The sequence below is a fragment of the Erigeron canadensis genome, chromosome 6, assembly GCF_010389155.1.
Source record: "Erigeron canadensis isolate Cc75 chromosome 6, C_canadensis_v1, whole genome shotgun sequence".
Classification (NCBI taxonomy): domain Eukaryota; kingdom Viridiplantae; phylum Streptophyta; class Magnoliopsida; order Asterales; family Asteraceae; genus Erigeron; species Erigeron canadensis.
The window spans coordinates 9,542,079-9,555,219 of NC_057766.1; the positions used below are offsets into that span (position 1 = coordinate 9,542,079).

Consider the following 13,141-nt stretch of genomic DNA (forward strand, 5'->3'; position numbering starts at 1 on the left):
GCAAAAAGGCTAGTTTTTGACAGCTTTTTTGCATGTTTTCAACAGGTTTATCATGGATTATAATCAAAAGTTGTTGCTCCTCATCATGATGTTCTTATATCTCCGATACTTTTGGCCGAGACATCGTAAAAGAAAAAGAGATAATACTTCGGTTATGTCCGGACACCATTTTACTTTAGAGTGCTACAAGGGAATGATACACAATGCATTGAACTCCTACGTATGTCACGTGATTCCTTTGTTCGACTTTGCACACATTTTAGAGCAAAAGGTTGGTTAAAAGATAGTAAACATATATCCCTCGAAGAAAAAATGGCTATGTTTTTGATGATGCTTGGTCACAATCAACGTTTTTCGGTCGTTAAGCGCAGATTTCAACATTCGAAGCAAACAATTCATGAAAATATTGTCAAGAATGATGGAGTTTGCTAAAGAGGTTATAGTACCAACATCTTTTAATCCTAATCCAAATATTCCAGGGAATCACAAGAGATTACGACGAGTTTCTAAGGTACATTATACAAATACTTTTGTGATTTCTTTCTACGTAAATTATAAACTATTAAGTGATATGTAGGGAGCTGTTGGTGCACTTGATGGAACCTTAATACATGCTATTGTCCCTATTGAAAAACAACATTTGTATAGAGGGAGAGGAAAGGGCGAGTGTTATCAAAATGTTTTGGCAATATGTGATTTCAACATGGTATTTACTTTTCTCATAGCTGGTTGGGAAGGAGTGGCACACGATTCTAGAATATTGTCTGAATCTTTATCAAATTCTAATGCACCGTTTCCACTTCCTCCTCCAGGTATATAGTTATGATCTGAACTTTAGTTATTATATTATATAAATTGAAGATTGATGGTCGTATTATTCTTTTTAGATAAATATTATCTATGTGATGTTGCCTATGCACACACTCGAGGATTTATGGCACCATATCGAAATGTGAGGTATTGGCTTGGAGATTTTCGCCGAAGGCGTGCATTGACCGATAAAGAAAGATTCAACCATGCACATGCAAAACTTAGAAATGTTATTGAACGTGCTTATGGTGTATTAAAAAAACGTTTTCCAATATTAAAGAACATGGCCCCCTTTTCGTTGGTTACACAACGAAATGTCACGATTGCATGTTTTGCGCTTCACAATTTTTTAAGGAAAGAGTGTTCAAGTGATGAGCTTTTTGATGAATATGATCGCCCAAATGTAAGCCTTCAAAATAGAGAAGAAGAAGATGGTGGTGAAGATGGAGAAGACGAGGTAGCACGACATGGAAGTTCAGCAGATCGTGAATTCATGAGTCAACTTCGAGATCAATTAGCCCAAGAATTAATGCAAAATAATGTACTTTAAGTGTATTTTGCTTCTTTTTTTTGGTAGTTGTTATTTTGTGCTTTTATTGTATTTTTTATATAACTTGAATGTTAAATGACTTCTAGTCTTCTATCTAGTTATTTAAGTTTGATAGTTATATATTTTCGGTTTATGCAGACAGTAACCAGTTTATAAAACAAACAGTATTATATTTTCAGCTTACAGATCTTCAGACCACATCTTCAGTTGCAGACATGAAATCAAATTGCAGACAGTTTTTGTCTTCAAAAACAAACAGAACCTAAGTTGATGCCTAGAGCTGAAGGTCCTTTCAAGGTGTTGGAAAGATGTGGAGAAAGTGCTTACAAAGTGGAGCTGCCTGGAGATACCTCAGTCTCACGTACATTTAATGTTGGTGATCTGATGCCATACCTGGAAGATGATTATCTTGAGGACTTGAGGACAAGTCCAAATTTAGAGGGGGAGGATGATATGAAAGTGCCCCTAAGTTGCCCTGAACTCAGTTCAGACAAAGTCAGCTTGGACTCAGCTCAGGCCATGATGATTCCCTCGATGGCACACTTTGGGAAGATGATTGGTGATCCTATCTAAAAGGGAAGACTGAAATGTCGGGGGAAGTTTGAAGATCAACTCGCAAATTCGTCCAATCTGGTTCAGCTTGGAAGAAGAGTCAACTTGGGATGACCAGTCTAGGTCAGCTTGGGCAGAGTCAGCTTGGAACTGAATCAGCCTTGTATTTTCAAACACTTATCTAATTTGATGCTTTCAATAACCAGGTCAAGTCATGTGATTAGCACGTGTGTGTGTCTGTTCTAGATGAATCTGAATAAGCATAAGAATTCAGTTGTGTATTTTTTGTCTTGTTTTGGTGACACCTGATCGTGGAAGAAGAAGAATACATGTGGGGACCAGAGAGAGAACCTTCCACTACCCTACAGCTGCAGATTGTGTTCTCTATTCCTATTGGTTGTTTTATAACGACCTTGTACTAGTTGTCTAGGGTAGAATATTCCTTGTCTCTTGTATTTCCTCTATAAATAGAGGTTGCCTTTTATTGTGAAAGGAGGGTGTGTTTATGAAAGTTTGATAGAGCCGAATTCTATTCATTTTAAAAAATCTTCTTTACCTTTATGGATCTTTAATCTTGGTGTTTTGAAGTGGTCCCTTTATCAGTAATCTTAGTGGCTTTGCCTTTATAGATTATTGTGGTAAGATCTTAAAAATCTTCATTACTTTTATCTGTATTTGTGGTGGCTCAGCCTTTATCAAATATAGTGGTGGTTTTGGAGTGTTTCTGGTATTTGATTCTGGTGGTTCAGTCCTTTACGAGTCAAGTATTAGATTCTTATCTATCCTTGTTTATTTGTTCTTGTTTCAGTTTATTTCCATTGTTTCATTGTTGCTGTACTACTGTTCTTATAGTCAGCTTGGGTGTGTTTGTCATAAAATCCAGAAAAACCCTACAAAAATAGTTTATATTTTCGTTGTGCTTGTGTTTTGTGAGTTGACTCAGTCTGACTCTGAGTATTTCAGCTCAATTTCACATCACCTTGGCTTTTCCTTTTTGCATATCACCATGACACCACAAGAAACCACGCGTGATTCGTTCGATGTCTAGGATAGTACTCTGGGGTAGAATAAAAATAGAAGACCAATAAACATGAATAGCAAAAAGTACCAAATTAATTAGTTGAAGACGCCCCGCAAAAGAAAGGAACTTGTTGCGCCAGTCATGAACTCTCCACTGAACCTTCTCAATTAATTCTTTGCAATCACGGTTTACCAATCTAGAAGAAACTAGTGGTACACCGAGATACTTCACAGGTAATCGTCCTTCATCAAATGGTAGTATATGAAGAATTGTTGTTTTAACCGAGCTTATCACATTACAAAAGTAAGCTGTACTTTTCGGCAAACTAGGGGAAAGACCAGAAGCTGCTTTGAATTCTTCCAAAGATGACATGATGAAAGGAAAATGAATCTGAATAGGATACATTACGTTGCAAGATGAGTGTCAAGATCTCCATAACAAGAGTAAATAAGTATGGTGACAAGGGGTCACCCTGTCTGAGGCCTCATTTACCTTTGAAGTATCCATGGATATTGCCATTGATGCTAATCGAATAAGTGACAAACAAAACACACACCATTATCCAATCAACCATTTGAGCAGGGAAGCCAAATGCCACTAAAATACATCTTAGAAAACCTCAATCAACAGTATCATAAGCTTTATGGATATCGACTTTTAAAGCACATCTAGGAGGGCCTTTATTCAGATGATAGTTATGCATTAAATTTTGTGTCAGAAGGATATTGTCAGAAATTCTTCTACCAGGAATAAATGTTGACTGATTGATGCTCACAATATCAAATAAACAACTCTTAATCCTATTTGCAATGATCTTACTAATGCATTTAAATAAGATATTGCATAAAGAAATAGGTCGGAAGTCAGTTACCGCAGAAGGATCTAAAACCTTTGGAATAAGAGCAACAACAGTATGGTTTAGTTCCGGTAATAACTTCCCGCAAAGGAGCTAAAAATCTCTAACTGCGTTTGTAACTTCAGCACCAATAATATCCCGTGCTCCTTTAAAGAATGCTGCTGTAAACTCATCAGGGCCGGTGGATTTGTCGTCACCCATAGAAAACATAGCATTCTTAACTTCATCATTAGTAATCATACGGATCATGCTAGTAGCCTGTTCTTGAGTGACAAACTTTGGTATTAATCCATCCAGATTTAACAAACTAACATTGTTAGAGGTACCAAGGAACTTGGTATAATGAGTAACAAAAGCATCATACACTTCAACACCATCAACAAACTTTCCATCAGAATCATAAATATAATTGATATGATTGCGGGTTGTTCTACTTTCCACAACTTTATGAAAATAAGTTGAGTTAGAATCACCTACCCATAACCATTCAACCTTTGCTTTCTGTTTAAGGAACCTTTCTTCTTCAAGTAGTGCTTCATTGAAAGCTTGGAGATGAGTAGCTTCCTCTTCACGCAAAACGGGGTTATGAGGATCATTATCAATCTTACTTTGAACAATTTCCAGTTCTGATCGGAGCTTTATCAAATTCGAATGGATGTTTCCTTTGTCCACAAGGAGTTTGCGTAAAGGCTTTTTCAACGATTTCAGCTTTTGGACTACTCGAAAGATTTTAACACCAACAACTTGGTTATCCCAGTGTTGTCGAACCACCTCCTTAAACCTGTTATCATGAATGAGTAGATTAGCAAATTTAAAAGGCTTTGGCTTAAACTTTGGTTTTATAGGCAGTTTGACAAGTGCTGGGGTGTGATCAAAATTGAGATAAGGCTTGAAAATAGTTGTCGCCCCAACAAACTCTTTTAAGAACTCTAAATTAGCCATGATACAATCAAGTTTCCTTAGCAAGCCATCCCGGCCTTTTGGCTTTTGGTTCCAAGTAAACTGCAAACCGATTCTATTGACATCAGTAAGTTCCAAAGGTTCAACACGATCACAAAACTCACGCATGGATATAACAATAATCGATGAGTCTGAAGCTTTATCATGTGAGCTAAGAGTAGCATTAAAATCGCCAAAAACACACCAATATTTTCCTGCAGCAAAACCTTTATGACAACATAAATTATTCCAAAGTTCTCGCCTGTCAATATAGTGATTATTAGCATATACAAATGATCCCAGGAACATCTTCTTTTCATTCTTCAGATATAACTGTGTATGAATGACTTGATCAGATTGCGAAAGAACCATAACATCAAATACACGAGGATCCCATCCGATAATCATCCTAGCTCCTTTATTACACAAATTAATGTTCGAAGTCCAATTCCAATTAAAGAATACCTTAGAACACACTCTATCCAGATTGTCATGAGATAAATGAGATTCAAGAATGACACATAGCGAAAGAGAATTATCAGAAATAAGATGCCGAACCTCTTTTTGTTTCGGGGTCTGGTTCAATCCCCGAATATTCCAACATGCCAAACTAACCATTGGAATTCATATTACCGGGAGTGCTTGCCCCCTCATTTACAATAGAATCAACCAAGGTTTGTGCTGTCTCATCAAAAAGAACTTCATCATCATCTGAATTCGTAACATAGGTATCATTTTTTGCACCATCTTCATTATCTAGATCTGCTAATGCATCATATGGATTAGAGATTTTGATTGTATGTCCCGTTGAAGTTGAAGCCGAAGGTCGTTGTGCTTCTTTCGTCTCCTTTTTTGGTTTCCCATTGTCCTCTTTCCCAGCTTCACTATTGTTAGAGTTGCTCGCAACTGTTTTCTGCTTATAAACCCACTTTTGTTTGTTCTTGTTGACTCGAAATCCCTCAGCCTGTTTGGTCTTTTGCTGCTCTATTTTCCCTTTTGGCCTCCTTCTCATAACTTCAATAAAACTGTCATCAATGTGCTGTTCTTTTATAGGTTTTACCAGATGTGGGCAACTCTTTTTATCATGTCCAAATACTTTGCAATGTAAACAATGTGGTGGCTTTCATTCATACTCCACAGTAATTGTTTTCTTAGTTACTCCTTCCCCATGAAGATTTGGAATCGCAATCACTATCTCGTCACGAAGTTTAGTACTTACATCAACTTCATGTAACGCCCTTGCATAGCTATGTCGACCCCATGATGAGAAGCACATTTGACTTGTATATGAATCCAACATCAACGACTTGCCAATTTTAGATGCAATCATGCTAAGCCCATCCTCCGTAAAAGAAACTAAAGGGACATCATACAGATTCACCCATACAGGAACCGGATTGATCTCCTGTTTAGTCAGACAGGTATCCGGAGTCTATATATTCAATATTATTGGGTTAGATCTAATCATCCACGGTCCTTTCTCCAATACTTGCTCCATACCCTGTTTAGAACTAAACTGAAAAAAGAAAAACCCTGTATTATTCATCATAAGACGTTTCAATCCAAATTTAGCCGAAGTATTCTTTACATAGTTTTCAACAACAGGAAACGCAAGACGCTTGCCAAGAAAATAACCATATAGTGAATTAGAAACTCAACTTGTAACCATTTTAACAGATTCAATGGGTATAGTCACATCAATGCCTTCCACCTCAGAATTCATAGGAATATAACGAAAGTTAGCTTTCTTACCAGCCATAGCATTAGTCGTATCACTACTTACTCCATTTCCTTTGAGTTTGTCAGCATAAGACACATTCGTGTTCATAGAAGGAGCAGGAATTGAATTGTTATCATCTCCCTTCGTTGAGGTCTTCAAATCAACTTTTGGCATATCATCGTTCAGTTTATCAACATTCTCATCTGAATTAATCCCCATATGTGAAGAATCATTAGGAGAATCAACAAACCCCAAGTTAAGGTTATCATCCATTTTCTTCAAGATCCTAATCGGAGTCTTTAGGATGCACATAAACCTTGCTTGTCCTCAAGCAAGTATGCACATAAACCAACCTCAAAAACTCAAACAAAACAAAATTTTATAAGACAATCTATAGTTAAATGGGAAGTTTCCAACCAAGCGGTGTTGAATACCAAAAGCAAACGCACTTAAAAACTAATGAGCAAAGTTTAAGACGAAATCAGAAAATTCTACTAATCTAGAGCAAAACCATCTTTCGGTTATAGTTAGAATCCTCCCTATGCTTGTGTTCACCTCTTTAACATTTCTATCATTCCAATTGACCTTAAGCTCGTTCTTAATAAGCTTATAATCCACTAGCAAGCTTCACAATTTCTATCGGTAACATAAGCAATATTCCACAATGATTATCGGTATATTTGTCCACTTAAACACTCATGCCCTTGATTTTCCATAAGGTTTTCATTACAGTATACTTGTGAGTCCCTTGACAAAACATACTCCTACGGTCTAGAATTACAACTCTATCCACACATTAGGTGATCATACGAAAGTACACTTTAAGTGTCCGGCCAGCGGTTCGCTACGGATACGCGAGTATCGTTAAGAGACATACACTAGAACTCAAGGTTGGGTTGCATATCCAAAGGTCATGCTCTAAATACTAACACATACGAGAACAAAAAGTTCTATAATTTTACACCCGTGAGTTTCTATGAGATCCGTGTAGCGAATTTTCGGACACTTATCCCAAGTTGGAAGCTTTAGGTGAGCTAGGTAAAACGAGGTTACCCAAGGACCTACTTGTTCGAATCTCAAAGCCCACATTAGCATTAGACTATTGAAAAATATTTTGCGCGTGTTGCCGCATGTAACACCCGTTTGATGTTGAAGCACCCCAGACACCTCGATATGAAGACCCAACATAATGACTAGAGCCACAACCTATAACATAAGAATTAAGGACTGGACATCCAGTGTGCAAACCATAAGTTAAATCAAATTACCACAAGCATATTAAATACATTTCAAGCAATTTGTGCACACAAGTTGCAAAATACAAATGGAAAACCTCAAACGGTGCCTACCAATACATCATCTAGTGAAGCTATTTTTCGCATTTGATTTATCATTAAGGTACAATTAGCAAGCAACCTAGATTATATTGAAGTTCAGAACAAATCTATGACCCCTTGGAACGATGAAATGCCACAAGCACTAGGAAAGGAAAGCTAAAGGTAAACAATCTCAAGTTCTATCTTAGATTAGCAAAATCTTAGGTTAATTTCATTTTTCGCCTTTGCACAAAACCTATAGCCTCAAAAATTTTAAAATTAAACCAAAATGCTAATAAAGGAAGGAAACTTCAAAAAAATATTCATTTTTCCAATTTACCATCCCCCTCTCTACACTTAAGTTATAAATTGTACTTAATGGACGAAAAACTAAGGCGAAAAATTGGAAAACGGGAAAAATGCAAAATGTAGAAAGGAAAAAAATGAAAAACCTCCGGGTGAAACCATGAATTTTCCATAGCAAGGTTGAATGCCAAAATTAAGTGGGTAGCATGTCCGCTTGTTTGTTCCATAAATTCCAAAAGCAATCTCGAAACAAATCAACTTGCTAACTTGAAACAATCACCTAATGACACCAATAACAAAAAGAAATACCAAATAGCCAACTACATAGTTCGTAATAAAAGAAAGTACAAGAAACAACCAAACAAATGTCTCATTGCCAACACAGCGGAATTACAACCAAATTGAAAGAAACAAAGTTCAAATGTCTAGTAGGTTCAAGAAAATAGAAAGAAAAGAGAAAGAATCAATTCTCATCCATGGGCTGAGAACTAGGGACACCGTCACCAGCATCGGGATCAGCAGGCTCACCAAAAATACCCCTGTAAAAATCAAAAGCAGGCCCCGAGTAGTGCTCACCAGTCGTGTACCTATATGTCTCAAATTGGGGCATATCCTGAGCGTCCCCACTAGTACTTACCGTGCTCGAACTCGGGCCCGCCCAACCGGGCTGCTGCTGCTGACCTGGATGAGGACAGATGAAACCATAAGTAGTACGGGCCAGAAGAAAAATAGGAGGAGGACTGAATGACTGAGTAGGCGGCGGTGGTGGTGGTGGAGTCTCTGGTCGGATCATATGGATGATGAAAGGTGACCAGTACTCGTTCTGGTAACTCAAGCGAGTCACCTGGCTCCACATCATCCTCGTACCATCAACTAGCATATCTTGAGTATCTCGGATCTGCCTCTGCTCTGCCAATATCTGATCAATCTTAGACCCCCAATCTGCAAAATCATAAGATGGAATAGGGTTAGGAAGTGGCTGCTGCAACTGGGGAGGTGAGTCTACCCTCTGTCTCTGTGCAGGCAGCTCCTACTCTCCATCTGAGTGTAAATCCCTCAGGTTAGTGGTCCTTATCACTTTTGCCTTCTTCATCTCCTTAACGTCCAGAAGAGTGGTCTCCATTCTAAGCGTAACGTCCGATCGACCCTCGGGGGTATCACAACCAAGCCTCTCCACCATCTTGTCACAAAATGACCACATATATACCTATGCTCCTTACACCTATACATGTGTCTAGCCAAAATATATGGAGCACAACAGAACCAACCAGAACTGGGGAGCTCCTCAAACTGTCTAAGCAACCATCAATCATTAAGAGTGACCTTATCGGTAGCATTCCCGCTATGGACGAATGAGTAGGTGATTATCTTATGTAGAATCTTCAATCTCTTGGACCTAATGTCCGACACCTTACTCACCTCAGAATAAAACTTCTTTTTCCCAGAAATACTAAACCAATAAGAGTCAAATGGCATGTCATCATCAAAGCAAGAGGTATGAAATGTACTCCTGTCTACAAACGGATATACCGAGCCATCCTCAGTTTCCCCAATCTCGAACATCCCACATAGATATCCAAACTCAACAACGGTACAGTGGTGCTGCTACCCCCCAACTGAAAATGGATCACCCGATCCTTAAAAATTCATCAATGGGTAGCTCCTGTACTTGAAGAGTAGAAAAAAACTCCTGGCACCACTCTTTAACAACTGCCTTTCTCAATTCAAAAATTCTCTTCCACATCGGTATCCGCACCATCTCATCCCTTTTTTCAGACCAAAACTCAGTTAACATTCTTTGTTCAAAGTAATCCATGAGACCCGCCTCCCTAATCATTTGCCAATCTATGGTCCTAGGGGAGACCAACTCATAGTTTTGAATCTCACACAACCTATTCAGGTAAGCTTGATGTTCCCCTTTTGAAGTATTTGGGAACTTAAGCCAAGGGTGGGTAGGTGTTCTCAATGTCTTAATTATGCTGTTGTGTCTCTCAGAAGGGGCATAGTAGCTTTCATCCACGTAATCGAACTAATAACCTTGTGGCCAAACGTTGCCCTCATACCTTTGCGAAACCTGTTTCCTGCAAAAACAAACAAAAACATACTAAATAAGTAAAAGGAAGGCACTAGGAAGCGATAACGAAAGGCGGAGATAAAGAATCGACAAAAACAAGCACACAGAACAAAACTCGCGCCACTAGTCACTTCAATTTTTTTTTCCTTTTTTTGGATTTTCTGGTGGGAATTAACTCTAAAGAACAATGTATTAACAAACTTGAATTAAAAGAAACTAAGGATGACTTGAAATTAAAAAACCCCAATTTGTAGTCACATGAACCCTAATTTGGGTTTTCTAAATTAACACAAAGTTAGTTAATTCAAAGTGAATTAAACAACAATTTAAACAGTATTATACATTATACTAACAATAATTAAAAGAAAATTAAAGAAATACATAGAACCCTAATTAATTGAAATAAAAATTAAAAAAGAAAAAGGTGAGAATACATACCCCTCTTGACATGATTATGATGATATGGAGAAGAAGGAATGAAGATTTTGAAGAGTGGAAGAAGAAAAGAAATCACACTCTTAAGTGTGTGTGTATGTGTGTGAGCCGTCGTGTGTGTATGTAAGATTTTGGAGGAAGAAGTTTGAGAGGGAAAAGGGAAAGTAAAAGAAAATGAATTGACCCTTGTCGTTTTTTAATTTAATCCCTTTTTATTTTTTTATTTTAGATTTTAATGAAAAAGGACAAGAAAACTTACCTGGCTGGACGACTCACGTCGCGAGAGAGGCGGCTCACGCCGCTAGGTAATCGTCTCGCGCCGCTAGCTCTTCAAGCCAAAACTTCTGACCACGTACCCTCCAAAATAGCGTCGCAAGGAAAGCAGCTCGTGCCGCTAGGTTCCTGTTTCGTTCCAGTCATGCCGCTAGGTTCTGAAGCTAAAAGTTTAGACCTCGGACTCCCTAAACTCGCGCCACTAGCTACAACACTAGCGCCACGAGTTTTCGTTTTGGACCCAGTAGCACCACGAGAACAAACCTCGCACCACGAGATGTTCAAACAAAGGTTTATGTCCTTATTTCTCAAATTTAGCGCCACGAGAAGCACACCTCGCGCCACGAGATGCTGTTACTTGTCAGATTTTTGAACCTTTTGACACATGTTACACATACCGGTTCTCCCGAACTCGATTCTCGCCTATAATTCTCAACGAAAACATAAAAATAGAACAAAACTACATAAAGAAAATAAATAAAAACTATAAAACTCATGGGTTGCCTCCCGAGAAGCGCTTTATTTATTAACGAGTCATTAGCTTAACTTGATCAAACCTCATTCTTTAAACGAAAAGTGGGAGCTCCTCGATCAAGGCTCCCTCCCCAACTTCTTCTTCATGGTACAACTTCAATCGATGTCCATTCACAATGAACGAGCTTCCATTCTCTCGGTACAATTCAACATATCCCGAAGGATATACATGCTTGATAACAAACGGCCCATTCCACCTAGATGTAAGCTTCGGTTGGTGGATTTTGAACTTAGAGAGAAATAACAATACCTTATCCCCCTCCTTAAAGTCTTTTCTCTTGAGCTTCTTGTCGTGCCACACTTTTGTTCTGTCTTTGTACAACAACGAATTGTCATAGGCAACGTGTCTAAGCTCATGAAGTCGCAACATTCTCATTTCTCCGGCTTCCATCAAATCCATGTTGCATTGCTTTAAAGCCCAATACGCCTTATGCTCCATCTCTACCGGCAAATGGCAAGTCTTGCCATAAAGAAGTCGATATGGTGTAGTGCCGATAGGAGTCTTGAAAGCGGTTCGAAATGCCCATAGGGCATCATCTAACTTCTTTGACCATGATTTAGGGTTTCCATCAACGGTCTTCTCTAGAACTCTCTTCAAAGCACAATTGGTGTTCTCAACTTGCCCATTAGTTTGTGGGTGATGTGAAGTTGAGAACCTATGTGTGACCCCATATCTCTTCAAACCCTTCTCCAATTGATGATTTGCAAAGTGAGTGCCCCGGTTACTAATCAAAGCTCTTGGCATACCAAATAGGCTAAACATAGCCTTCAAGAAGTCAATAACAGCTTTTCCATCATTGGTTGGCAAAGCTTTTGCCTCGGCCCATTTTGAGACATAATCAACCGCAACCAAAATACAGAGACATTTGTTGGATGGCAGAAATGGACCCATGAAGTGAATTCCCCACACATCAAAGACTTCACAAACTTGAATCGATTGTTGGGGCATTTCATCTCTTTTTGTGATAGTTCCTTGCCTTTGACATGCATCACATGTCTCAACTAGTGTTTGAGCCTCCTTGAAAATTGTAGGCCAATAGAAACCCGCATCAAAAACTTTCTTTCCCGTCACCGATGGCCCATAATGCCCACCGGTAGGACCATAGCGACATTCATCTAGAATTCTTCGAGTCTCACCACTCTAAGCACATCTTCTTATTATACCGCCGCACACACCTTGAACAAACAAGGTTCCTCCCAAAAATAATGTTTGATTTCAGAGAAGAATTTCTTCCTTTGTTGAGAGGACCATCCCTTGGGCAAAATTCCGGCACACAAATAGTTAGCAATATCGGCGTACCAAGGTGCCTCTTCTTCCTCCACCTGCATCAAAAATTCATCGGGAAAAGAATCATTAATCTCATGCTCCTTCAACTCCTCAAGGTGAGGGTTTTCGAGCCTACTCAAGTGGTCGGCGGCAACATTTTCAGCCCCACTTTTATCTTTGATCTCAATATCAAATTCTTGCAAAAGTAGGACCCAACAAAGTAAACGGGATTTAGCATCTTGCTTTGAGAACAAATACTTCAAGGCCAAATGATCGGTGAACACAATGGTCTTATTCAACACCAAGTAAGGTCTAAACTTGTCAAAAGCATAAACCACCGCCAACAATTCCTTCTCGGTTACGGTGTAATTTTGTTGGGCGGGGTTAAGGGTTTTGCTAGCAAAATAGATTGGACGAAAATGTTTCTCATCCTTTTGGCCAAGAACCGCCCCCAAAGCATAATCACTAGCATCACACATAAGTTCTAA

General features: G+C 38.7%; 1 protein-coding gene across 1 annotated transcript; it reads left to right on the forward strand.

Annotated features, from left to right (window-relative positions):
* The first annotated feature begins 418 nt into the window (after nt 1-418).
* Nucleotides 419-1,360, forward strand: LOC122604280. Its single transcript, XM_043777167.1, has 3 exons — nt 419-511; nt 578-812; nt 888-1,360. The coding sequence occupies exons 1-3, from the start codon at nt 419-421 to the stop codon at nt 1,358-1,360; spliced, it is 801 nt and encodes a 266-aa protein (XP_043633102.1).
* Nucleotides 1,361-13,141: the final 11,781 nt, after the last annotated feature.